The sequence below is a fragment of the Amborella trichopoda genome, chromosome 6 (genome assembly GCF_054954075.1).
Source record: "Amborella trichopoda isolate Santa Cruz 75 chromosome 6, AtrichopodaSantaCruz75HAP2 v2.0, whole genome shotgun sequence".
Lineage (NCBI taxonomy): Eukaryota > Viridiplantae > Streptophyta > Magnoliopsida > Amborellales > Amborellaceae > Amborella > Amborella trichopoda.
The window spans coordinates 36592096-36618975 of NC_142341.1; the positions used below are offsets into that span (position 1 = coordinate 36592096).

Genomic DNA, 26880 nt, shown 5'->3' on the forward strand with positions numbered 1-26880 from the left:
TTCAATATTGAAACTACATTTCTCGACACTATTTGAAGGTAAACTCTAATTTGATTGTTTAGAACCTAAGCTCTATATAAAACGCACCCTTATTTAAAATGTCCAAGACTTCATGGTGCATACGTCCTTGATAGGAAGATGGCATACTTATTTAACATACACATCATAGTTGAGGTATCACGGAGCTAACACACGAGAGTAATAACCAGCCAAGCCACAGGGTGACAGTAAAAAGAGAAAACGACAGAAGCAAAAAGAAAGACCGGTCCTCTTGGGCCATGCTATGTAAATAGTCTACAAAACGAAAATATGAAACTTCTTCTAAACTAACGGTGCCATGGTGTCTTATTAACACGATAGATTATCATTAAAAAAATTATTTCTTCATATAAGTATTTTGATTTTGTTTTTGTTTTTATTTTTATTTTATTATTATTGTTATTATTGTTGTTGTTGTTGGGTTGATGTGTGACAGTCCCAGGTATTTGGTAGGGAAAGATTCAACATCACATCCCAACCACGAGGTCTATGTAGATAACTTAAAAGAAGGACAATTAGTGCCAATGATTTTGGATTTGTCTATATTGATTCTGGCCCCAAAAAGAGGTTCATAAAGCTTCAAAAACAACCAGCATATTGTAAATGGCTAAGAATAATTCCATTACGCCAGGTAAATAGGCCTTGGATAATTCCACAGTCAGCTATGCCTTGCAGCATTTTGCTAAAGATTTCAGCTATTAAGGTGAAGAGAAAGGGAGAAAAAGGGTCGCCCTGACATATGCCCCTAGTTGCTTGAAAATAACCGTTGGTTTTACCATTGACCAGAACAGAAAAGTGGTCAGTTGAAAGGCACCCAAAAATCCATTTGCTCTAGACAACCCAAAACTCATGGACTCCATGATTCTGTCAAGAAAATCCCATTACAACCTCATGGACTCCATGATTCTGTCAGGAAAATCCCATTACACCCTGTTATACGCTTTTTCAAAATCAAGCTTCGGAAGCCATGAACCCAACCAATTCCATCACCCTTTGCAATAAAATGGTAGCCCAACCAGCATATGTGCAGGCTAAAAGGCACCTTCCAACAAGCATATGAACTCCAAGTTGTACCTCAAGCGTCCTTGCACACACATTGCATGCTTCATATACTCCGAATAGGCCTTCTTGTTGGTTCTTGGAATACAATGAGAAATAGTATTCTCATATTCAAGTATAATTTTTCTTGTTCTATTCACCACCGTCGGACTCAAAATCTACTCCTATAAATAACACAAAACAAACCTTCGAAAAATATTGATTCTCGTATCTTAAAATAACATCTAGCATTCTTTTATTAAAAAAATACAACATAACCACCAACATTAATGCAAGAAAAGAGTTAAAAGTCAACGCAGGCAAAGTGCTTTCTGTCGATGCAAATCACTCGCTCATTAAAGCCAAATTACTACAATAACCTGACGACATCAGGGCAATAGCCAATCGCATCTTCGTGAGGTTCTAATTCTTTTGCTGTCTCGTATAAACGTAAAATTGATATTTAATTGATACTATGAATATCATGTATTTTGTGGCACTCGGACAATAACTTGATTCTTTGTATTCACAACTTTTTTTATCATTGATTAAAAAAGCCATATAGATATCAATTATCTTACAGATCCACTTCATTTTAAGTTTAGAAATTTTTTTTGCCCACCCAAGCAAGGTTTTTAATCCTTGGATCACAAATATCATTAAAACAAAAAATATTTATCCGGACATGCAGGCATTTACATGCAAAACATGACGAAACCAAATGAGTACCAAAACTCAAAATATTTGCGAGCACACATGAGAAGTCGATTCAAATCCCCCTTTACTTGGATGCATGACATAAAGTCATCATCATGTACTGCATAAAATAACATTTTGTGGGAACCACTGAGTGTCAACTGCACAGTGAAAGAATCAAGCCCCAAGTTGTCTTTTTTTGGTTAGCAGAGGGATTCGAACCATGCAATTTGTGCTGTTTCCCTCAACACTCGAACCAACAAGTCCCCAGATCCCAAAGTGCCAAGTCCTTTTCTGTTTTTTTTTAATCAGATGACAAATCTGGTCATTCATACATAGGAGAGATAGAGAGCACTTCTCATCACGAGCCCATACAGGGGACCCCTAGTTTCCCCATCTTGTCAACCAGGAGGCCTTGTGGGAATCTACAATCTCATTTGTCGTTTTATTTACGGCCCCCATCGTCTCTGAGAATGTCAACTCCATCTTCTCCTTGTGCTTTGAGATAGAGTCAACCAGTTGAAGGGGCTCGCCGCCACATATCTGGATTTCTTCTTCATATCTCTTCCTCACAGCCCTTAACTGTAATTTAGACTTCTGTATGAAAAATTGAGCTCATTAGATTCCTTGAACCAATCGTGCAATATAACTTGCTGCTTTCACAAAAATTTAGTAATTGTTGAAACAGAAAAATCTAATGGTCAAATCAATAGAAAAAGAATAAAAGAGCCATACCTTCAGAAACCCTTCAGCCTCCACTTTTTTCACATCCAATTGATGTGATTTATCCTCAATATCATTTTGGAGCCTTTTACCTTCTTCTGCACAGTGAACAGTGTATTCTTGAGTCTCTCGCCTTAACATCTCCTGCTTAGCCTCAGACTGAGGACATGAAACTTTGGTGACTAGGAGTAACAAAAAGCAAAGAGAAACCATGCTGTAAACAAGCTAAAAGAAAGAGAAGTGCCATCTATATTTTCATATGTGATTAGATTAAACATAAAATGAAAAAAAACTATATTTTCATGGCTACAACTCAACTGAGGTCTATACCCTCTCCTTGTGATATTTCAATGCTTCATTCTAGTCAAATTCTCACCCTCTCCACCCCTGAATTCCCCAAAAACCTTGGCCCGTTTGCCTCCACCAGTTTTATAGAGACATATCATCAATGTTCTCAATATGCAGTGGCAATGACTAGATGATGGAGAATTGGCAAGGCAACTTACTTCTTTATGGCTAGTTTGGATGTACCCAAAACTAAAAGATTTGTGGATTGTCGTCCAACAAGCTCGCCATAGGCAGTTTAGATAACACAACTTTTTAGATAGAAAGACAAATAACTCTACTCTCCCAACAAGGCAAACAACCTCAACCAAAAAAATACAGAGTCCGACTTGAAATTTTTGGGATGACAAGTTTTGTCTCTTCTTAAACCTCTTAGACCAAGACAACCAATCAGCTCCCTCCCTCACTCCCTCCCTCCTCCCCCCCCCTCCGCCCTCCCCCCCTCCCTCCCTCCCAGTGTTTTAAAATGCGTAATGCAGCCAAAAGCTGTAGGGGGGCCGATGCGGTCTGGATGCAAATGCATCGCAACAATGTGGTCAATAAATGTAAAAAAATTCTAAAAAGTCTAAAAAATTAGGTTAATGCATAAAAAAAAATATGGAGGTGATATATGTGATAATAGGTATTTTAGTTTAATGATTGACTCCAAAATTATTAGCAGTAGAAAATTTTGTATCCACTATCCCCTGATTGAAACTAGAAACTTGAAACTAGCTTCATAAAACATTCAACAATCAACAACCATAAGCACAAATTTGCAACCACAAACTTTAAAGTTACAAAATAGTGATATTACAAACCAAAAGTCCATGTCTCCATTAAGATTAAAGAGTTTTGAAGTCAAGCTCAAAAAGAGTTAATAGCTAATACAATCATCCATTCATCATAGAAATAGAATTCATCTTGAGAGTCAATTTTGAAATTTGAAGTCAATTTTTCAAATATTAATCAGAGAAGTCATCTTGAGAATCGTCATGTGCATCATCAATATCATCCTCGATCTCCTCTAAATTGGCCTCCTCCTCCTCGACCTCTGGAGCTAATGTGCGAGTGCAACTAGACCCAGCTCCTCTACTCCTTTGTGCTCTAGTGTTAGGTCGATCTTCTTCATTAGCCCCTGTTGCTAGCTCTACATCAAGTCATGTAAGATCAACACCCTGAAACACACGCTCTAGTCTTGGATCCATGGCCCACTCACTTGTGGAATCACTATCTGCTTCATACAATTGAATAGGGTTGAGCTTCGTGCAATTTTGATACCTCTCCCTAAACCGCTCATTATACCACACATAAACCAAATCATTCAACTTCTTCTGGTCCAACCTATTCTTTTTTTTTATATGGAGCTGTGGTAGAAATTTGAAATTAGATTTTAGATTAGAAAATTGAAATTTGAAATTGAAATTCAAGAAATAAGGATTAAGGAATAAGGAATTAAGAACTTACATGCTCAAATGTACTCCAATTGTATTCACAACTAAATAAGCTACATGTAAGATTCAACACTCGAATAACGAGACATTATAGATTTGGTGTCTCGCTTCTATATAATGCCCACCATGCAACTGTATAATATTTTCTAATTTAGATTATAGATAAAAATTAAGGGTAAACAAATAAACAATGGAACTATACATAAATTCATAGACAAGTAAGGGTACTTTTGGCCTCTACCTAGATCTGTAGTGTCCCTATTTCAAGTAGCAGTCTCTCTCCCAATGTTTCCCAAGGCTAACTTGAACTTAATCAATTCATGGCTCTAGATCTCATCCTGAATATCTTTGTCAGGCACCAACCTCTCAAGCACATCTAAGAACCCACCATTTATTATACGATCTGACTCAATGGATGGATGGGTGCTTGTAGTGAAGAGATGGGTTTTAGAAAGTAACCAGCTGACTGGAGGTGCATGTGAAGTTGGGTATCTCATCTCCTATTAATAATTTCAAGTATAGCCTTGCGCATATTTTCATCATCCTTTAAAATATTCTTTATCTCTGCTCTTGCCCTAGTGGCGGGCTTCACATCACCATCAACCAGTCGAAGCACTCTCACTAAAAGGCAAGCCACCTCCAATGCTAGAATTATTTGATTCAAAAAAAATATAAAATCCTCATCATGCTTAGGACTATGGTGTGATTGTAAATAAATCCAACAACAAACATAGATCTTGAAATCACCCCACTAAATAAGATATTGTACCCCTTTCCTTAAGCATAAGATTAACACAATGAGCTGCGCAAGGAGTCCAAAACATATGCGTCCTTTTCAAAGTCAAGACATGCCCAACTGCAGCATAATTGGCACCATTGTCAGTGACAATTTGTACCACATTTTTCTCTCCAACAAACTCTACAATCTCATCCATCAAGCCACATAAGTATGTAGCATCATGTGACTTGTCTGATGCATTAACAGACTTAACAAAAAAAGTACTTGTTGGACAGTTAACCAAAAAATTTATGAATGCTCTCGACTTCCCATCGGACCAACCATCACACATAATAGTGGCCCCATATTTCTCCCACCCGTCTCTTTGAGAAATCAAAATTTTGTTGACATCAAATACAACATCCTTCAACAAGGGATCCTTAACCTCATGTAGTGAAGGAGCAACAAGTCTTAGGCCATATTACCCAATTGCTTGGACCATACATGCAAAACTATCGAAAGTTATAGAATTAAAAGGAATGCCGGCCATATAAGATTGGGTTTACTCTTACATTCCCAGAAATTCTGGCTAAGTGTTTTTTTGTCAAAAAATACCACCCATTTAAGTATTTCCAATGAGAAAGCAAATCACACAATTTCTATCTTTCGGATTTTTTAGTTTAGCATATTTTCAAGCCGGATCCTTAGTACTAGAAGATTGGGCAGAAGACATTGCCCCACAAACAAGTATTACTGTACAAGAAATAAAAAGTTACCGATTATTGAAGCAGTGCTCGATTTCTTCATGGCCTCTAAAACCCCCGATTTCTTGTCACAAATTCATCTAAACATCCCCAGATCAACAACCAAAAGGTTCAAATCACTATCCAAGTATCAAACTATCCCCAAATTCAAGATCTCAATGAAAAAAAATTTCAGGCTAAATTTTGTTTTTATCGATTTGATCTCAAAAAATCCACGAAAGTGGCTGTAAATGCTCGTTTAGGGGTTTTAATACCCTCCCAAAGTGTTTCCCCCAATTGTTGATGGCTAAAAAGACCATTTTGCACCTCCCCGAGGAGCACAATTGAAAATTTTTTTGCAGAAAACGATACGGCCAGATGCAGGGATGACGGGATGCGACGCATATGCGCCCGCATAACTCAAAACCGCATATGCAATATGTGTAGATGCGGTGCCCACCGCATACCGTGTGATGCAGCCACATATGCGGCGATACGGCCACATATGCGGCGATGCGGCCACATTTTAAAACACTGCTCCCTCCCTCCCTCTCAATGTAGAGCTATATGATAAAGAGACCCCCTACAGACCCAACACACCCAACCCTCTCTACCTTTTACCTCACTCTCTCTGAATGACATTATCATAGAGCGTCACTTTACACCAAAAGAGGCCAGCAAATCGCCATACGCAAGCATCTCCTGCCTGCTCTCCGCACCATTACTATGCATCCTAAAAATTGAAGTTGGCGAGTATGGATCATAGCTTTGACCACCATTATTACCAGAAGTACCTGGCTTATGAAGCCCATCTGCTAGCCCACCATTGCCTCCATAGGTGAAGCCGGAAAACTAGGCATTTGGCTTTGCTGAAATGTTAGTGTTTGTGGCATGGCCTTATCAGAGGAGGACCCACCATGGTTGTGACAGCGGCATTGGGGCCTGGGATGTATGAGGCCATGACAGGAAACAAATCAGGGTATGGTAGTGGCAATAGGGTCGAGCAACCGAATTAGGATTGATAGCACACATGAACTTGACCTTATAGCTTGCTGGTTCTCCCTGTCCCCTGGTTTTTGTAGCCAATTTCTCCAGATCAATGGGATGAATTGTCGGAATCAGGGCACAGGGAGTAACAGTTCTCCAATATTTAGGGGGGGGAGAGATCCCTGGAAAATTGAGATTTTCTGGTGCATGGTCAGCTACAAAGGCTGCTGCAGCAGACTTGTTGGAGATCTTTTAATTAAGGTTTGGGCAAACATAGGGGAACAGAGAGATGGAAGACCATCTAGGGGAGTGAGGGGTTTAGGGGAGAGTTTTGGTGAAGTTGCTGACTTGAGGACACAAAAATTATTTTCAACACTCCAACAATATAATATTAGAGAAACTCATTTTTTTTTTTTTTTTTGAAGACGATAACTGTATTGTCTTAAAGATAGAAGTACAAAAATGTGCTTCCTTAAAGGCAGTAAAAAACAACAAAAAATTGGCTCCCCCCAGGGGGGACGCAATATGTAGCTCATCTAGGAGAGGCTTGAATAATAAAGAAAGGAAACTAGAGAGGATAGGCAGGGGGTAGAGTGGTTGCAAAATTTACAAGTAGCTTCTCCAAGAGGACCACTCATACTCCAGCTTGGGAAGCACCAGCCTTGGCAACGGTATCTACCTCTGAGTTGCTCTCTCCCCACATGTTTCCAGAGGGGAGAAAATGGAGTTAGCAATTGGGTGATTTCGTTGAAGATGTGAAGCAAATACCAAGGGCATTCAGAGGAGCCTGAGGCCCAGGTGATGCAGTTCTGGGAGTCCCCTTCGATTATCAGTACGGAGCTCCAAGAGGGGTTGTAAAGTTTGAGCCCTTCAAGGAGAGCAACTGCTTCAGATATTTGGTCATCTGCATGGCCAATTGATTTCGAGAATTGGTGCTTTCGGAAGAGGCCTCCAATTCCAGCAGGACCTGGGTTGCCTAACAAGCATCCGTCAAAATTCAGTTTCACTAGGCCAATCTCAGGGGGTCTCCAGAGAGACACGTGAGAGGATTGCTGAAGGTCAAGGTAAAGCATTGTCTGCCAGTTTTGATAGAAAGCCGAGGGAGCGAAGCTTTTAAATATTAAGTAATTGGAGGCCCATGAAATGACCTGGAATTTAATTCAATCGAGAAGGGCTGTTGGGGAAGAGGGTTCCCCCGAAAATTCTGCTGTTGCGTTTGATCCAAATGTTCCAAATTGAGGCTGCATTTGACACCTTCCATAGCACTGTGCCAGATTTTGTTCAGGGAAAAGGGTGGAATGATGAAAAGGGGGAATGGACCGAGCATGGAGTTGCCCATTGCCAACCAAAAAGTTGGAGTAGGGCACCCCACGTGGATGAACGAAATGGCAACGGAGAAAAAGGAGTGAATTGGTTTCTTCCGCCTCGTAACAAAGGATGCATTGATTGGGGATGGGTATGCCTCTTCTCTACAATTGATCTACCGTGACAGACCTCTCGGCAAGGGCAATCCAAGTGAAAATCTAGATCTTTGGTGGATGGGAGGGGGGGGGGCGCACGCTAGTAGACCACGCTTCAAAGGGGGAGGATAGGGTATGAGGGAAGTGGGGGGTGCTATAAACTTTTTGTAGAAAGACGAAACTAAGAAATGACTGTTAGGTGATGGGCACCAGATAATCTTGTCGAGAGCAGATAGAGCGAAGAAGGAAGATAGAGTGAATAAGAGTGAAGAGCCGGCATTTCTGCCTCTGAAGGTCAACGCCGGAATGTAGGAGACCATGTTCTACAGGCCCAATGATGGGAAGTGATCAGCTACCGAGACCTCAATAAAGATCAAGGAGGAAATAGAGAGGGGAAGAGGTCTTTGAGAGGGGATTGGCCAATCCAAAGGTCGTGCCAAAGCCTTATATGAGGGTCGGCTCTTCGGTGGAGTTGAGTAAGGGCTTTGAAGGGATGGAGAATACCGAGGAGAGTGCACCAAATGCTAGAGGATCTCTTTGAAACTCTATAAGTAGGTAGCTAAGAGCAATGATCGATGAGGTTGTACTTATGGCATATTACAGTCTTCGAGAGATGGTTGTCTTGGGTAGCAAAGCGCCACCACCACTTTCCCAAAAAAGCTAAGTTTGCTGCTTAAGAGCCCGAATGCCGAAACCTCCACAGTTGTGTTGTAAACAGATTTTTTCCCATGAGATTAAATGAATTTTCTGGAGTTGGTCATCTCCGGTCCATAAGAAATTTCGAATGAATTGCTCAAGACGAGAGCGAATGGAAGCTACCATGAGAAAGAGGGACAATTGATACATAGGCAAACTGGACACAAGGTTTCAAAAAACGCTAGGCGGACCCTAGGCGACTTGCCTAGCGCTTAGAACCTCGGGCGCCCTATAATGCAAATACTTACCGTTTTTTAATATATTTGCTATCCAAATGCACATATATGCAGATATTTGTGTCAAATTTTGTAATTTATTCTATTTGAAAATATCACAAGTTGGCAGTATACGTTTTTATATACTAACATATCACATATCTCAGGTTGAGAATAAACTTATTCAAAATTTCAACCCATACAAAACATTTAAAAGTCTAATAGGCCATTTATTGTAAGGTCTCCAACTCTCATATGCTCCACATTCCATATCCATAAAATAAACCATAATAACATCCAAGTCTCCAACTCTCCAAGTCTTCAACAAACTGACTTCCAAAACTACAAAAAGCCATTAAACTACACAACAAAATAGTCCAAAAAGACAAAAAATAATATAAACCACATAACACAATAAAAAATGTCCAAATGTCTAAAGCCCCAACCAAGATAATGCAATAAAGTTACTACAAAAAAAGAGAAAAGATATCAATAAGAATCAAAATCATCATCTTCATTGCTTCCATCTGCATCAGAATCGAGGCCGTCATCATCAAAATCATCCCCTCGTCAATATATCCCTCTTCTTCCAAAGATTCTTCTGAAACGGCCTCCTCTTCCTCTATCTTCCTCAAGGCACTCATTAAAACCTTCCATAATTATCCCTTTTGACTCAATATGCACATCGGCATAAAAGAATTTGGGGTTCAAGTACAACCCCGCTGGATGCAATGGTCTATGGAGTTGCCTATCCCATTTGTCATCTCTAATCTCTTAAATTGGGCCGTACTTGATTGCATCATTGCCCAAATTCTCTGCAATCTCATTTTTAGTCATTTCCCTTGCATCATATATAAAGCCCATGGAGGGTTTATCAGCATCAACCAAGCGCAAGACCTTCACCAAGAGAAGAAATACTAATATCACATGCTTCACCCCACGTCAAAAATATTTCGAAAGAACAATATCCCGTACCTTCTTTCCCTTGGCATCTCTAGACACTTACACCTACTCCACTCCTCTGAAGGAAACGTAGACCTTAATGCGATACTCCTCCTATACATACTCTGTAGAAGGTAGATAGTGGCAAATCTAGTGACCCCAGGCCTCACTAGCTCTCTCTTCTTTGTAAAATTGCGCATCATGCTCAGGGTAAATATGCGATTGTATATGAAGATTATAACTTCCTTAGCCGTCAAAAGAAGCCTGAAGCGTAAGTTCTACGCAATGTGCAGCGCAAGAAGTCCAAAATATGCGAGGCCTCTTCTGTTGAAGCAAATGACCTGCTGCTAGATTGGGAGCAGCATTATCTGTGATCACTTGAATTACAAACTCCTCCCCAACCTCCTCAATGCCCTTATCAATGAAAGAAAATATATAATGGGCATCATGAATATCATTGGAAGCACCAAGATCGCAAGCAAATTGTTTCAGAGGGACAATTTACTAACGAATTCATGTTATTCCTCCTGTCACTCCACATGTCTATCACTAAAGAAACCCCAAATTTAGCCCATCCCTCCTTATGGGTCTTGAGATATTCGTTAATATACTCAACTTCTTTCTTCAGTAATGGCTCTCTAATCGCATAAGGAGTTGGAGTTTTCAAACCTGGGCCAAATTGCCCAATTGCTTTCACCATTGTATGGAAGTTATTCAAGTGCACTGTGTTAAAAGAAATGCCTTCATGGTAAAACCACCGAGCAATATATTAAATCACCCTGCCTCTTTCTTCCTTCTTAGATCTATTTTCAATTGTCACTTGTTTTTTTCTCTTTCCTCCCTTGCCTTTCTCAATTACTGTCTCAAGGCTAGGTGTAAAAAAACTATCTATAAGCCCTCCCATACGAGGCTTTTTAGACCTAAAAGCCCTTTTGCTCTTAGAGCTTTGAGTACAAACCATGGCTACCTCTTCTTCCCTATCTTCATTCTCTTCTTCAATGTCAATATTATCATAAAAAACGTGGACCCCTCACTGTAATTCTGCTATATCCTTTTTTAAAAAAAAAAATTACTACTTTCACCTTCAATGTATTCAGAAATTTCTTTCTTTACAAGCTTTAGGACCTTCTTAAATGGATACCGGCAAGATGTTTCTTAAATCTATTTATGTCAGCATTAGAAACATGTCCTAAAACATAGCACATAATTTTATTCTTATCATTCTTATCCGGGTTGACACAATATTTCCACCCCGGATCTCAACCCCTAGTAGACCCCACAGAAGACATCTCAAATTGGAAAAATAAAACTCAAATAAAGATTACAAACTGACTTTTTCTGCCCAATCTTTGATCTTCGATGTTTGTTACCTCAATCGAGCTACTAAATACTAATCAACTCAAAAGTCTTCTAATGCCACCAATAGTACCCTAAAAATAATTTCAATGAGAAAAGAAAACTTTTTCAATCAACAAAAAATACTTTCAATCCTTAGAAATTACTTTAGATTCTCATAAATAAGTTTAGAGATTGAGGGTCTTTGGGGTTAAATAAACCCCATAATGTTTTTATACAAACTTGGTGGTCAAAATGACCCCCTTTGCTCTTTTGGGCGATGTTAAATATCAAAAAAGGGCTTACGGCCATGCTCTTTTGGGCGATGTTAAATATTGCAAAAGGGCTTACGACCCTGGGCGCCCTCCCAGTTACAACCATCCGTGTAGGGCCGCCTGGGTCTAGGCGTGCGGTTTTTTTGTTCAGGTCGCCTAGGCAAGTGCCTAAGCACCGGGCAGACCGTTTTTTAAAATACTACAAGCTTCTGTACTCGACCAAGTAAACAATACTACAAGCTTTTGTCAGAGCTTACGAAGCATTTGTACACTTATAATTGTGGTAAAAATTCGCCATAGCAAGACCTTAACAAACTTTCCTGAAAATAATTATAGTAGAGCCTATGGTCTAAGAAGGGTGATGACCTTAAACTTTCCCTTAATCCATCTCATGCCGGTAAAAGGGCTGGGTTGTGTTAAGTAGGAAGTCAATGTAAAATTTTTCCAAAATTTATCATGAATCTTGAACCGACAATATCTGCTTATGCTAGGGTGTTCCCCAAAAGATACACATTGTACAGAAACCCAGGTACAATGAAAAATGAGCAAGGGGTAGCTAGGGTGTTCCCTAGAAGCAACGTGTTGTACCTGACACTGGGTACAGTGAGAAATGAGCAAGGCTTAGCTCAAGCGACCCCCGAAGCGACGCGCTACCGCGCTATTGCGGTGAAAAGTAGGCAAGGGTCCCACGATATCCTAGACGAGCACAAGAAAAGAAGTTAGTCCAAGAGAATAGGATTCATCAAACCACATGGAATGTAGGAACGCTTACAGGTAAGAGTATGAGGTTAGTGGATACAATGAGACAAAGGAGAGTAAACATAGTCTGTCTACAAAAAACTACATGACAAGGAGAAAAAGCTAAAGAAATAGATGGCTATAAACTTTGGTATATAGGAAAGCATAATAATAAAAATAACGTGGGCATAATAGTAGACAAAGATTTAAAAGATGATATGGTTCATATCAAAAGAATAGGTAATATGTTCTTATTTACTAAACTTGTATTAGGAGAAGAGATAATTAATGTAACTAGTGCTTATGCACCACAAGTAGGATTAGATGATAGAATTAAGAGAGAATTTGGGAGGACATAGATGGAATAGTCCAAGACAGAGCAAATGGAGAGGACCTTTTTAGGAGGGGACTTAGATGGTCATGTAGGGACAGATAGTAGAGAATATGAAGAGGTACACGGGGATATGGATTGGGGAAAGAAATGAAATGGGTGAGACTATTCTAGATTTTGTTATGGCCTACAAGCTAGCAATAGAAAACCCTTACTTTAAAAATCGAGATGAACATTTAATAACCTATAAAAGTGGATTACATCAAAGCCAGATAGACCTCTTCCTAGTTAAGAAGGTAGATCGACCATCATGTAAAGACTGCTTATCTCAAAAGAGAATTTGACTACCCAACAAAGGCTCGTAGTTATGGATGTCTGCATCAAGACATGGAAGAGAAGGGGTAAAAGTAATGGGTGTCCAAGAACTCGGTGGTGGAGTTTAAAAAATGAGAACATAGATTTATTTAGCGATAAATTAGTTGAAGAAGGAAAATAGAACTCTGAATAAAGAAAATAGAACTCCAAACATGATGTCAATGTAATATGGAATAAGATGGCTGACAGTATCAAGAGAGTGGAAAAAGAAGTTTTAGGAGAATCCATAGGGTAAACAACTCCGATAAGGAAACTGGGTGGTGGAGTGATGAGGTTCAGAAGGCCATTAGCGAAAAATGATCACGTTATAAAACTTGACAGTGTAGTAGAAACGATCAAAACGTTCAGAAAAATATCAAAATGCTAAGAAAAATGCTAAACAAATAGTAAGTAAAGCTAAACTTAGGGCATAAAATAATCTTTTTAATAAATTGGGAACAAAAGAAGGTGAAAAAGATGTCTTCAAATTAGCAAAAATAAGAGAGAAAAAAGTAACGACGTAATCTATATTAAATGCATTAAGAGTGAGAATCAAAGGACCTTGGCAGAGGATGACGAGGTCAATCAAAGGTGAAGAGTTTATTTTCAAAAATTATTAAATAACGAATACAATGGGAACATACCAATAAAAGGAATTGTTGGTACAAATGAAGGTAGAGGTCATAAATACATTCGTAGGATTAGGATGTCGCAAGTGAAAGAAGCTTTAAAAAAGATGAAGATAGGAAAGGCTTTAGGACTAAAAGATATCCAATAGAGGTTTGAAAATGCACAGGGGCCACTGGCATTGACTGGCTGACGAAGCAGTTCAACAAGGTGTTGAAAACAAAGAAAATGCTAGACGAATGGGACAAAAGTATTGTGGTACATATTTACAAGAACGAAGGAGAAGGAGACACAAAGTTGTGAGAACTATGTAGGGATCAAGCTTATGAGCCATACTATGAAGCTCTAGGAGAGAGTAATTGAGCAATGACTAAGGCATGAAACGAGTGTATCTAAAAACCAATTTAGTTTATGCAAGGAAGGTCAACAACTGAAATTATTTTCCTACTTAGGCAATTGATTGAGAAGTTTAGAGCGAATGGAAAAGACCTCCACATGGTCTTTATTGATCTAAAAAAGCCTATGATAGAGTAACTCAATATTTGATTGGCGGGTATTGAAAAAGAAATGAGTATCCAGAAACTACATTGACTTGGTAAAAATATGTACGATGGAGCGCTAGCTAGTATACGAACAACTAATGGAGAGACGAGTGAGTTTTCAGTGACAATAGGTATACATCAAGAGCCAGCATTGGACCCATATCTATTTGTTTTAATTATGGACAATTTAACTAAGCACCTAGAGGATGAGGCACTGTGGTGTATGTTGTTCGCATATGACATAATTTTGATTGATGAGATCCAAAATAAGTCAACACAAAGTTAGAACTTTAGAGAGATGCTTTAGTAATAATAGGAGTAGAAATGAGGAAGTTGTTAAGATCGACGGCCACGAAGTACAAAAAAGACTGCACTTTGGATATCTTGGGTAGATAATCCAAAAAAATAGAGAGATTGAGGAAGATGTCGTACACAGAATTAGAGCAAGGTGGGCAAAGTGGAGATGTGCAACTAGAATTTTATGTGATCGCTGCATACCAATGAAGTTGAAGGGAAATTTCTATACGACAGCTGTAAGACCAGCTTTGCTCTATGGGGTGGAACGTTGGGCGGACAAAAAATAATATATTCATACAATGAGTATAGAGGAGATGAGGATGTTGAGATAGATGAGTGGCAAGACAAGAAGGGATAGAATTCAAAATGAATCCATTCTGGAGAATTTAAGTGTGGCACCAATAGACGATAAGATGAGAGAGAGTAGACTTAGGTGAGTTAGCCATGTGTGGTCGCGACCAAGTACAAAACCTATTAGAAGGTGCGAGTTAGTGCAAGTGGAATGACTGCAAGGGCAAGGGGTAGGCCCAAAAGGACGTGGTTGGAAGTAGTCCGAAAAGATATGTGGACTTATGGCCTCACTAAGGTATGGCTTTTAATACAGCAGCATGGCGGACCAGAATTCGTGTAGCCGACCCCAATGAACTAGGAAAAAGCTATAATGATGATGATGATGAATTATAAAAGAGTTATATATATACTTATAAGTTAAACAAAGCCACCTTCTATTTATTGCTTGAATCCATTCAAAAGAAAGTAAGAGAGGCCAATGGAACTCAAGTGATTAAGAGAATGCCACAGATTATGTTAACACGAGAAATTTTACCCAAAGAAACAAAGGTTTATAGCTTCAATTGGGAAATATGTATCTCAAAGCTAAATTTATGTACTACAACACTAAAGATGTGTATTTATAAAGTGATTAAGGAAAAAAATAAATTAACCAAATTATTTACAAGCACCTGATTTGAGCAATTTTATGGATATAACATTGTTTTATACCCAACCATCTAACATTTTGTATGATTTTATTTTACATGCAACATCTTCATAAAGTTTTACAATGCAATGTAGATGATGCCTTCATTACTACCCAGTTCCTGACAATGGCCTACATGTATACTGACAAATACTGTAGCCGCATAACTAGTAAACATAACAAACAATTCAAAGGATAGGCTCAATAGGTAAAATTAATTCCAAGATAGACAATAAAAACAATCATTATTTGAACTTTAATAAGCACATAATGAAAACTTAAGAACTTAATTGGTGATCAGCAGGTAGCAAATGTAGATAATAACAAAAGTAGGGAAATATGGTTTGATTTGTTTGCTAAGGGTGGGTCACATAGCAATGTAATGGTGAGGCCAAATCACTGTTTCAAAAAGCGGACCGCCCAGCGCCTGGGCTCCCCCCTGAACCCGCCTAGGTGCCCGCCCAGGGCGTGCGCCCCACCCAGAGGCAGAAATGAGGCTCATTGAAGGTATTTTTGGGTCCTTTTTTAATACTAAATGGGCAAAATTGTGGATTTTAGATTCATTTGAAACCTAAAACCCATTAATATATTATTTTTTGAGATAGATATATTAATATATATATTAATATTGTATTAATATTACAATATATTAATATTACAATATATATTGATATATCAATATATATTAATATTACAATATATTAATATTAATATTGATATATTAATATAATATATATATATATATATATTACAATTAATATTGATATTTACAATATATATTACAATATTAATATTACAATGATATGGAAATTCTTCTTTGTTAGATGTAGTTTTGTCTTTTGAAAATTGAGTTATTCAATTTTATGTCAATTTCTGATATTTAATGATTAATTTAACCTAAAACACCATAAGGCACTTTGCTCATAATCTTATCCTCTTATTCTACTAGAAGAAAAGAGTGGTAGCATATCTAGGTACCCATCATATAATAAACAATATTACATTAGTACCACATCATTTACCAAAATTAATAAATTTGAAGTACCAATTTTTTTTAATAATATTTAAACTAGGTGAGAGTTGTTAAAAAGTAATATGGAATTCGAATACAAGGATAGAAATTAGAAAACAAGGAAAAAAAAAATTCACATATTCTCCATATTTAAAACTTCGATTTTAATGTCATGTGCAACAACTTCAGATTCGCACTTCCCAAAAATTTGGAAATAACATTTCGCACTAGTAGAATCGCATTTTTGTGTAGCTAAGAATCACGATGTCTGCAATATAGAATCTTGATTCCAAACAATATGGATTCGCAATTTCTAAAAATTTGAAATCAACGTTTCACACAAGCATAATTGTATTGTTGTGTAGCTAAGAATCACAAAAGTCTGCGATATGGAATCTTGATTCCGGGCTTCCAAGAACCGAGATTCATAAACTAAATTGAGTCACATTTCGAGAAACTTGGAAACATGATTCCTTTCTTTCATAATCGAGTTTCGTCTTAGGAAACGAAGAATCAAGATTCTGAAACGGAATCGCTACCGCAGTGGGCGATCCCGGTAACTATATTTTAGCCTTTACCCAATTAATTGGGGTCGACATGTATGTATATATGCATATGTACATATATATACACACACACACATATATATACCAAAAACTCTTCTAGGAAGTTCGAATCCATTTCATTCGGGTATTGACCGGTCTTGGTTTGACATGGTTCACACGTTATTGGTTCCCAGAAGAGTCAATACCTCCATTAACTAAAACCCTTTCTGACCCTGCCTTTGGACTCATATCTTGTTCATACACAATCAATGGAGGCTTCCCCAATAGATGTTGCAATGTCTCCATAACTCCTTGTTTTACAAAGTTGTCCACCAACCAGTTCCACTAGCTAAAAATGTCAAACCAGTGTTTTAAAATGCGGGATGCGACCCTGATGCGGCGATGCAGCCCGGACGCGGGTGCATCGTGAGGATGCGGTCAATAAATGGAAAAAAATTCTAAACAATTCTAAAAAATCTAAAAAAATAAGTTAATGCATAGAAAAAAATATGAAGGTGATATATGTGATAGTAGGTATTTTAGTTTCATGATTAACTTCAAAACTATTAGCTGTCGGAGATTCTGTATCCAGTTATCCACTATCCCTGATAGAAACTAGAAACTTGAAACCAACTTCATAAAGCATTCAACAATCAACAACCATCAGCACAAATTTGCACCATAAGCACAACTATAATTAAGCACAACCATCAACAACCATAAGTACAACCATAAGCGCAAATAATGATATTACAAAATACAAATCAAAAGTCAAGCTCAAGAAAAGTTAATAGTTAATAAATAATAACTTAATACAATCATCTATTTTGAGAGTCAATTTTGAAATTTGAACTTTATTTTTTCAAATATCAATTAGACAACTCATCTTGAGAGTTTGTCATGGGCATCATCAATATCATCCTCGACAGCCTCCATGTATTCTTCTTCATCGGTCTCCTCTGATTCAGCTTCCTCCTCGACCTCTGAAGCTCATGTGCGAGTGCGACTAGACCCAGCAGCTCCTCTACTCTTTTGTGCTCTAGTGTTAGGTCGATCTTCTTCATTAGCCCCTGTTGCTAGCTTGACATCAAGCCATGTAAGATACTCACCCTCAAACATACGCTCTTGTCTTGGATCCATCATATTGCACATCCGACAACAAGGGCTCCCCCTCTATAATCCCTTGTGCTTTTCTCCATCATATTGCACATCTGACAACAAGGTTTGATAGTAAACTAGCTAGTACATTTTTTAAGTTTTCATATTGTCTTCCCACGGACTGAAAACAGGCTTTAACAAGTTATATAAAGCAAAAAAGGAGATTCAAGAGAAAATTTTTGGTTGGATTATTCATTCACTATCCAAAATTTCTTATACATATTACTCAGATAGGCATGAGAAATTTCCTATTATCCCTTGGGATCGAACCATTGATATGTGAACATCTTTACATTCACAAGTTGTGTTGCAATGTTATGTTGAGAATGCTAAACAATGCTCCAAGGACAATATAAATCTTAACAATCTCATGGAATAAATAAATAATAAAATAAATAAAATACCTAAAATCATTTAATGAGCTTTGCCTTTCTATCCCAAAAAATACACGAGCATATCAACAATTTTTATTTTTATTTTGGCTGTTAGCATGATGGACATTCATACCCTCGATAAAACACTATCTAGGAGCATTCTTAGGACCCTAAATTTTGGAGACGTAACCCGCTCAGCCTAGAAATTAGTTTCCAAACAATAAAAAAAATAGAAAAATCACAGGCACTCTATAAGTACTTGGAAAAGTAATGTCTTACTATTGAACAAAGACATTCCAATTTTTGGATGACCAAATCTAAGTATTTAGGAACTTAGAATCCAAATGCTTTTCTTTTTGGGAGTATCCCTCTAGCAAATCAATGGTAGGTCCCAAACGTTTACACTAGATAAATCTTCTTAAGTACTAAGCAGCTTGCACCCAAGGGAGTAAATGTAAAACATACTCCCATGGAAGCAGCTCCACAAATAAATCTACTCTCATGACCAAAAATGGTTGGGCGCTTGTAAGTCTCAGATACTCACCCATAAACATTCACTTACATCAATACACTTCGAAGTTTTCGATTTGAGTAGTCCTTTTCACCGTTTTGCCTAAAGGGATGGGCAGTGGCAAGAGTATCCAAAATCTATGAAAGATAAATATACAAATATAATGATAATGATAATATGGTAGAGAAGATAAATAAAGAAATAAGAGTTGCAACAAGCATACATACGAAGAAAAATATAATATATGAAGGAAAAAAATGTAAAATATACAAGAAAAGATATATGAAGGAGAAGATAGATAAAAGAACAAGGGTAGCAACAAGCATATATAAAAACAATATATCAAGGAGAAGTGTACCCCACAACAGGAAGTACTACACCGTATACGGATGAGAGAGCTCGTGTTAATTGTTTGGGGGGTGGAGGTGGAGTGAGGGAGTACTTGAGAGAGAAATAGGAGCTCAAAAATTTAAGTGCTCCTATGCATGAGAGAAAAAGAGAGAGATCACAATGGGAAGAGTAGAAAGAGCTCAAAATTTTAAAGAACTTAGGAGAGAGAGCTCATGTGTACAAGATAGAGATAAAAGTTGGGAGAGAGAATGGAGCTCAAATATTTAAAGGACAAGAGTATAAAACAATAAATTTTAGTCTTATATTGCCCAAGTAGTTAAATGGGGTGGGGTGGATGCGGCTATAGAAGGATAATGGTTATTAAAGCTTTAGCCCCACATTGTTTACGTAGTGAAATGGGTGGGTTGGATGAGTCTATAAAAGAAGAGTAGTTAGAGAGGGAGTGCATCACATTATGATGTACAGTAGTATCATACAACAAAGAAATTATACCTTATCTTTTGGATTATTGAAAATAAACCCCAAACTTTCCAAAACCTCATCGATACCTCTTTTCTCCACTTTTTGTATTTTTTTAACCAAAGTAGCCTTCACAGTAGCCTTAGATCCGTGATGACATCACGGTAGACTCACTACTGTGATGTTCATGGGGGGTCCAAGGTTTTGAGGCATCACGGCTATTGAAGTGTTGTGATGGCCGTTGAGAGGCATCACAGTACTTAAACAGTCGTGATGGTTGTTAAGGGTTATTATGCCCTCGTTAGGTAAGAGTATAACAGTTAAATTAGAACCATGATAGTCCAATAAATCATTATGGTTCTCTAAGTGCCCTAATGCTTCAAAACTACATTTGACTTAAAACCCGCAATGACCATCACGTTTTTCAATTGACCGTGATGCCTTCAAAGTTCTAAGACTATTGTAAGTGCTATTTTCGTCAACTCACCCAAAAAGGGGTATGGATAAAGTTTTGGAAAGTTTGGGGTTTATTTCCAATAATCTTAAAAAAGTATATTTTTTGACAATTTTTCTATATACTGTTATATAATAATAAAATATATAAAATAATATTATAATGTATTATCTATTGTATTAAGTGACAAGGGGAATAATATATGATATACAAAATTATAACCATATATTATAATATATCTATTTGGTTTGGGTCAGGTACGGTCAACCTAGACCAGGACCCAACCCAGAAACTATTGGGTCAACACTTTTGGACACAGACCTAGGGTGGATCGCCCCACCAGATTAGCAAGTTGAACGGACCCACCTGATAGGAGGTAGCTCGATCTTAACCTATTCAAGATTGAACAATAAATTTTGCAAGACCTAACCCCAGCGTGTTAAAAGCGAAGCCCCCAAGATTGAGAGAAGTTAACTAGGGTTCTCTAGGACATACAACATTTTGATTAATTAATATTTTTAAGTGCAAAACTTTATTACATATTTCAAGAAAGTCCAAAAACTCTATAATATTTTAATATTTTCTTCTTTGAGTGTAGTTTATAATCTTACTAGGAAATAAAAAACAAAGAGTTGATATTTCACTAAAACAAATATAAAAAAAAATGATTCATTAGGCATTATACTAATTTTTTGCATTTCTTGAAGTGTAAGTGTAGTTTATGACTTCATGTAAAGTGGCAACAATCCTCGCCATCCTAATTCTTTGAATAAAAAAAATATTAAAATGAAGCCCCAAATTATATATACATAAAAGAAAAAGTTGTTTACACAGCACTTGCATTGCCACATCATCTTGTGCAAATTAGCCATCAGATAGCCACAGCAAAGACGGTACCCTTCTTTGTCAGAGATTAAAGTGGGTCAAGGAAATTTATGTCAATAATCTCAATACATTAGCTTCTAACTCTAGGTCTTGTCTTAAGGAGTCTCTAAACACACATTGGTTGAACCAATGTCTAAGAACCTTCAAATATGATTCTAGGGAATCTGGATCTTGTGTAACTCATAATCTAATCCCTTATAGAAGGATATAGATTCTAAAGTTCAAAAATCAAGTAGAAGCATGATTCCCCTCTTGAAGTGTAGAAGCAAGACTCTGGAGAGGTATCGACCCCTTGATTGGGCAATCTCAATAACACCATGGGTCGCCCCAACCAGTTGAACAAGTGACAATTTAGAGGTTACCAATCAGGAAATCAATTGAATAGGTTGCCATGTGGAACAAACAATAATTAATGGCAAGGAAGGGCTGCATATAAACCTCACATACACATATATGCAATAATAATAAACTTTCGACGTCATGTCTCTTTCGGCCTCCCTCCACTCTACTTTCCATGCCCTTTCCTGGATGGACACCCTAGTCTGGACTCCCTCCCCCACCGGCTTTCTTTCAGTGGCTTCTTTCTACAAGTGGCTCCTGCAACCTCGCACTTTCCCCCTCAACCCCAACTCTGTTTTACCCAAAGTTTGGTCCACCATCGCACCTCTTAAAGTGCAAGCTTTTAACTGGATTGCCAGCTCTAAACGTGCTCTTACCGTAGACCATCTCCAAAGGAGAGGAATCCAAATTCCCAACAGGTGTGTTATGTGTCTCTGCGAGGAAGAAATGAACTCTCATTTATTTATCCATTGCCACATAGCCCTTGAACTTGGAGCCTTATCATCCAACTCTTTGGACTCTCTTGGGTCAACCCACCCTCTATACCGGCGCTGCTTACCTATTCCTTCGATTCTCACTGGCCGAAGTCGGGCAGAATCCTATGGAAAGCTTCCTTAACAGCAATTTTATGGGTCCTTTGGCTCGAAAGTAATTCCAAGATTTTCTGTGGAATTAAACGCGAAGTCCCAGCTCTTTTCCATAGGATTACTTCGCTGATTTTCTTTTGGGCATCCAACCACAGAGCTTTCGCTGGAATCTCGGCTGCAACCTTCCTTCGCGACTGGGAGAACCTCATACACCATTGACCCCCTCAGGTTTCAAGAGCCAACAATTGGTCGCTTCCCCTGGTTGGTATCATGATGCTCCTTGGGTAACCCAGGCCCAGCTAGAGCTGGTGGGGTTTTTCGCGAACATAATGGCAATATTTTGGCCCCCTACTCAGATTACCTAGGCCATGCAGACTCGTAATTTTCAGAGGCTACGGTCCTTTTGTTGGGCATCAAGAGGTCCAACCTTACCTGGGCTCCTCAGTTGCATATCGAGCGAGATGCCAAAAACATTATATCCTGGGGCTCTGGAAAGGCCACTCTTCTTTGGTACCTTGTCCATATTTTTTACGAAATTGAGCATATTTGCATGGTTATAGACGTCTCATGGATGCATATTTGGCGGACGTCGAACGACTTTGGAGATCTTCTGAATAAAGATGCCGCTCAGGCCAACCTCATGCCCCGTATAGATGCGACTTTTCATTGAGCTGCTTAGACAATGGTTTGGTTGCTGATCCATCTCCATTTCTGCTCTAGACTTCTGTGGGCACTCCTTTTTTCTTTTGCACAGTTTTTCTCTCGTAATCGAGTGTGTCCTATAAGCCCTCCTTTTTTGCACAACCCTATCTCTTCTACTTGGGGTTATATTTTAGCCCTTTATTTTTTGTACAGGTCCACTGCTTGGTGGCCATTTTTTGGTTGAAAGACCTGGTATATGGGTACTCTCGACTCTTATTGATGTACTTTTTTAATACAAATTGTTAACCTTCTCAAAAAAAAATAATGACAATAATAATAATAACTTGCTCAAACTCCTAGGGGAACGCTTTGTAACTTCCCTAGTAGGGTAGCCTTTGCGACATTCAAAGGCACAAAGCAACCACCAAATTCTATCTCCCTTGGTACTTGTCCCAAGACCTAGGGTGTACTTCACCAACAACCTTGAGTCACAAACTCAGGTAACTTTTCCAAATTCTATAAAAAGTTGACAAAAAATAGCAACAAAACGCTGGGAACAAATATAGGTGCCAATGGTGGGATTCGACCGTAAGTGAGTTGACAAGTCATACTACATTCATACAATTTCACTAAATGCTATATTATATCTACATGACAAAAAAAAAAAATAATTAAATCCGAGTTTTTGAGTCATATAATTTGGGAACTTGCCAAGTCAACTCGGTGAGTTTGTCCAAGTTGGTAAGAAGTTTTTAATCGCGGGACTGGTTACGAGGGTTATGGAACACACGTGTGAAACTGTGTAATACACTGTGTCTGACATCATGTATTTCTGCGTAATCTCAATTTCCTGATGTTTGAGAAAACAAGTTAAGATTTGGGCACCTCAAACAATCTCAATTTCCTCATGCTTGGGTAAATACAGATAATTTTCAGGCTTCTCAAACAATCCACTTCTAAGATAAGAGATGGCCAGCACTATTCAAAAGGCAACAACTTCCAGCATCATGTATAAGGGCATTACATTAATCGCCACAAAAGAGGCCCTACCACTCCATAGGGGCCATGTGATGGATGATGTCAGCTCAAACTTCGGGGCATCAAGAAAATGCTGAGAATAGTTGGGGTAGCTAAGAAAGATGGAGTAGTTGCCCTGCACCCGCAGCACAAAAGTAGTACCAAGAGATGCTAAAGGTCTTTTTTGCACAAGTAACTTCACAAAGATTTAAGTCTAATTCACAAATTCATTACAAACGGAATTCAAATTTCTTTTGATGCTCATGATTTGCATCCATAGGGAGGAAAAAAAAGTACGGACCAAATAGTATTGGGCAAGAAGTGAAGACGTTTTTGTAGTTGGATGATAACAACAAAGTGATCGTCCTAGGTGCATACGTCACCAAGAGGATGAGTATCTCAAGTCACAAGTAACAATCAATAGTCACCATTTTAGGATACTTAATATTGGTTTGTTAAGAAATACCAATATTCACATACGTTAATAGTGTCTAAGACAGATTACAAATATGAAATTGGTTCAGATAATTAGCAATGAGATTGCCAATGCTCGTGCTATCCCTTCACCTTCCCTTTCTTTACTCATCATGAGCACTATTACCTTCCGCTAGTGCTATTAATGATCTATCTCATATTCTATTGTATTCTCCATGAGTAAAAAAACAAATCTCCCAGAAACTTGCTTTCTTGATTCCCACTCACTTGGGCTATGAGTGGTTCATTACTATCTGATAAAGTACTATCCAAAACTGAAATTTGTTATTAGGTTGCCACATTTTTTTTCAAGGAAGCAGTGCCCAGATTCTTGAGCCTAAGAGAGTGGAAGCCCCAAAAGAATGTTTAAAGAAAAGGATTGAGGATCCAAATGGGTTCCTCGCCAGACAGAATTGAATTGCAATACCTATCCAGATCACGCGAATCATGGCGATCTAACAAAAATCTATAAAATAATAAAAGTTAAAAAAAATGGAACATTTAACTTTAAAAGAAAAGGTATACAGAGAATTGGCAGGTCCTTTTTTTTTCCCTGAAGAAACAGGGAATCGGTGACTCTACACTTCGAATCACCTTGTTCTCTGACAAAACCGGGTGATTCGTTTGATATCGGGTTGAGTTCAAGAATCGTAGGGAAACCTGGATCTGGGGTTTTGTTTTGGCGGCCTATCCGCCCTGACTAAACCAATTCCATCTAAGGGGAGGCCTTGGTCAATCATCTCATTGCCATTGATTGACCAAGGGAGGGGGAGTGGGAGGTGGGCCCCCCTCAACAGTCAGTGACAAGCCAAAACCACCTGAAGAACTCGACGCCCTCGTCGAGCTGCCGTGCAAGTACTCCTGGACTTTGTCTTCGAATTGCCAAAGAGTCGCATCCCGCTCCCAGCTAGCCTCACTCTCTGCTAGCCTTACCTTAGTGCTAAGAAGGGCTTCACACCTCAACGACTACAGTCCCTTGGGAATCCCAACTCAGATAGGGCAATTTTGATCCAGATCAGCAATTTTTAAACATTGCCCCAAAATGTGATTTCGAATAGAAGACAATAAAGTGTCATTCATTCTCTATTTAATATTTAAAGAACACGCACCAACAAAGAGATGTAATATGATATTTTGAATTATTCATAAGACATACAGAGCAGTATGATTGATGAAATACATTTGAAATGCATTACAGGAAGAACAATGAACAGTGCTTCTCTTGTAAGCGAAACAGTCATATATTCAGAGATTTATAATATAAACAGCAGAATCTAAATATGTTCAAATACAAAAGAAATCGAACTTAAGCCATACATGCACCAACAAAAGACAATAACTAGACTATCAATATTAAGGATCTGAAGCTGTTACCTCTTCTATCTTTGCTAGACGAATGGCATTGTCACTTTTCATTGCATCTTGTTGTAAAAATTTCTCATGCAACTGTTTCTGGAGGGCAACAAACTCTTCATACTTCTTCTTGCCATTTTTCTTGGAGTCATCACCAAATACTATTAGTGCAGGTTTCAGTATTGATTTGTAATCAATGCCCAAAACCTCAGCAAGTGATGATCCACTACTATTAAGCTTGAACTTCAAATCATTTCCAATCTTTAACCTGTCAACCAAGACAGATAACAAGCAAACCCATCACACCAATTCCCTTCATATCAGGATGAACAAACAACAGAAACAAAGTCACCCGAAACAAAGTTACCCAGATGACAAGATTGGACTGAATGCAATGTGTTCACTTTTTTAAGTTAATGATCATCAAAATGAAAACATACACAAAAGAGTTAAGCTAACAGGAATCAAGCAAAATTGTAACAAATAGGTGACGAGGATTCTCAAGATCTCACTAAGACACCCACTAATAAATACAAAGACTTTCCATTCAATCCCAGCTAGCTAAAATCCTAAAACATAAATAGCCATGTTCTCCTCACAGGGTACATAGATGAAGGCAAATTATAAGACACATTTAAGAAAAGCACTTCTCAAAGATGGTTCCATTGGGAAGTGACTTTCATCTTGTAGAAAAGAATGAAAAACTAAAAGACATGGTTTCTGTCCACAGAGAAGCTTAGAAAGGACAGAATCAAAATACTCACTACAATGTAAAAGTAAATATCAGGGAAACTACAGTTGTACCATTGTTGACTGAAATTAAAAGGCATGTTGGTATATCAACATACATACTTAATAATATAAGAAAAACAGTCAAAATACTTACCCATACCAGAATAATAATCCAGGAAGTTCTTGCAACAGAATAACAATTAATTGCAGAAAGGATGAAAGAAAAATCATAGAAGATCATCACTAATTCCAACTGGCCCCAAACAAATCGATATTTTAAAGAAATAGCTAGAGATAATGCCTTTAAAGCATGTCATTGTGGCCCACACAGTAATTGTGACCCCACTGATTATGGTGAACACTCAATGTTTGATAACCTCAAGGATGAAAGGATGCGAAATGCCTTGAATGCCTTTCTGGTTGATTAAGGGTGAGCCACATCCTAACTATATAACCATTGTGAAGAAAAAGGAT

At 38.1% G+C, this 26880-nt stretch overlaps 1 protein-coding gene across 11 annotated transcripts in view; it reads right to left on the reverse strand.

The window, feature by feature from the left end:
* Positions 1-1709: 1709 nt before the first annotated feature.
* The window catches only part of LOC18435100 (kinetochore protein NDC80 homolog), a 35134-nt gene continuing 9963 nt past the window's right edge, over positions 1710-26880 (reverse strand). For 3 of the 11 annotated variants that reach the window (XM_088870286.1, XM_088870279.1, XM_020667786.2), the window contains 3 exons: positions 25696-25942; positions 2509-2655; positions 1710-2370 (listed from right to left, as the gene is read on the reverse strand). In XM_088870286.1, coding sequence (XP_088726412.1) covers positions 2158-2370; positions 2509-2655; positions 25696-25737 — 402 coding nt within the window. In that variant the 5' untranslated portion in view covers positions 25738-25942 and the 3' untranslated portion in view covers positions 1710-2157. Of the gene's footprint in view, positions 2371-2508; positions 2656-3633; positions 4188-12233; positions 12342-17743; positions 18282-25695; positions 25943-26880 lie in introns of those variants that run through there. The other 8 variants (XM_088870284.1, XM_088870285.1, XM_088870283.1 and 5 more) reach the window with 6 other exon arrangements.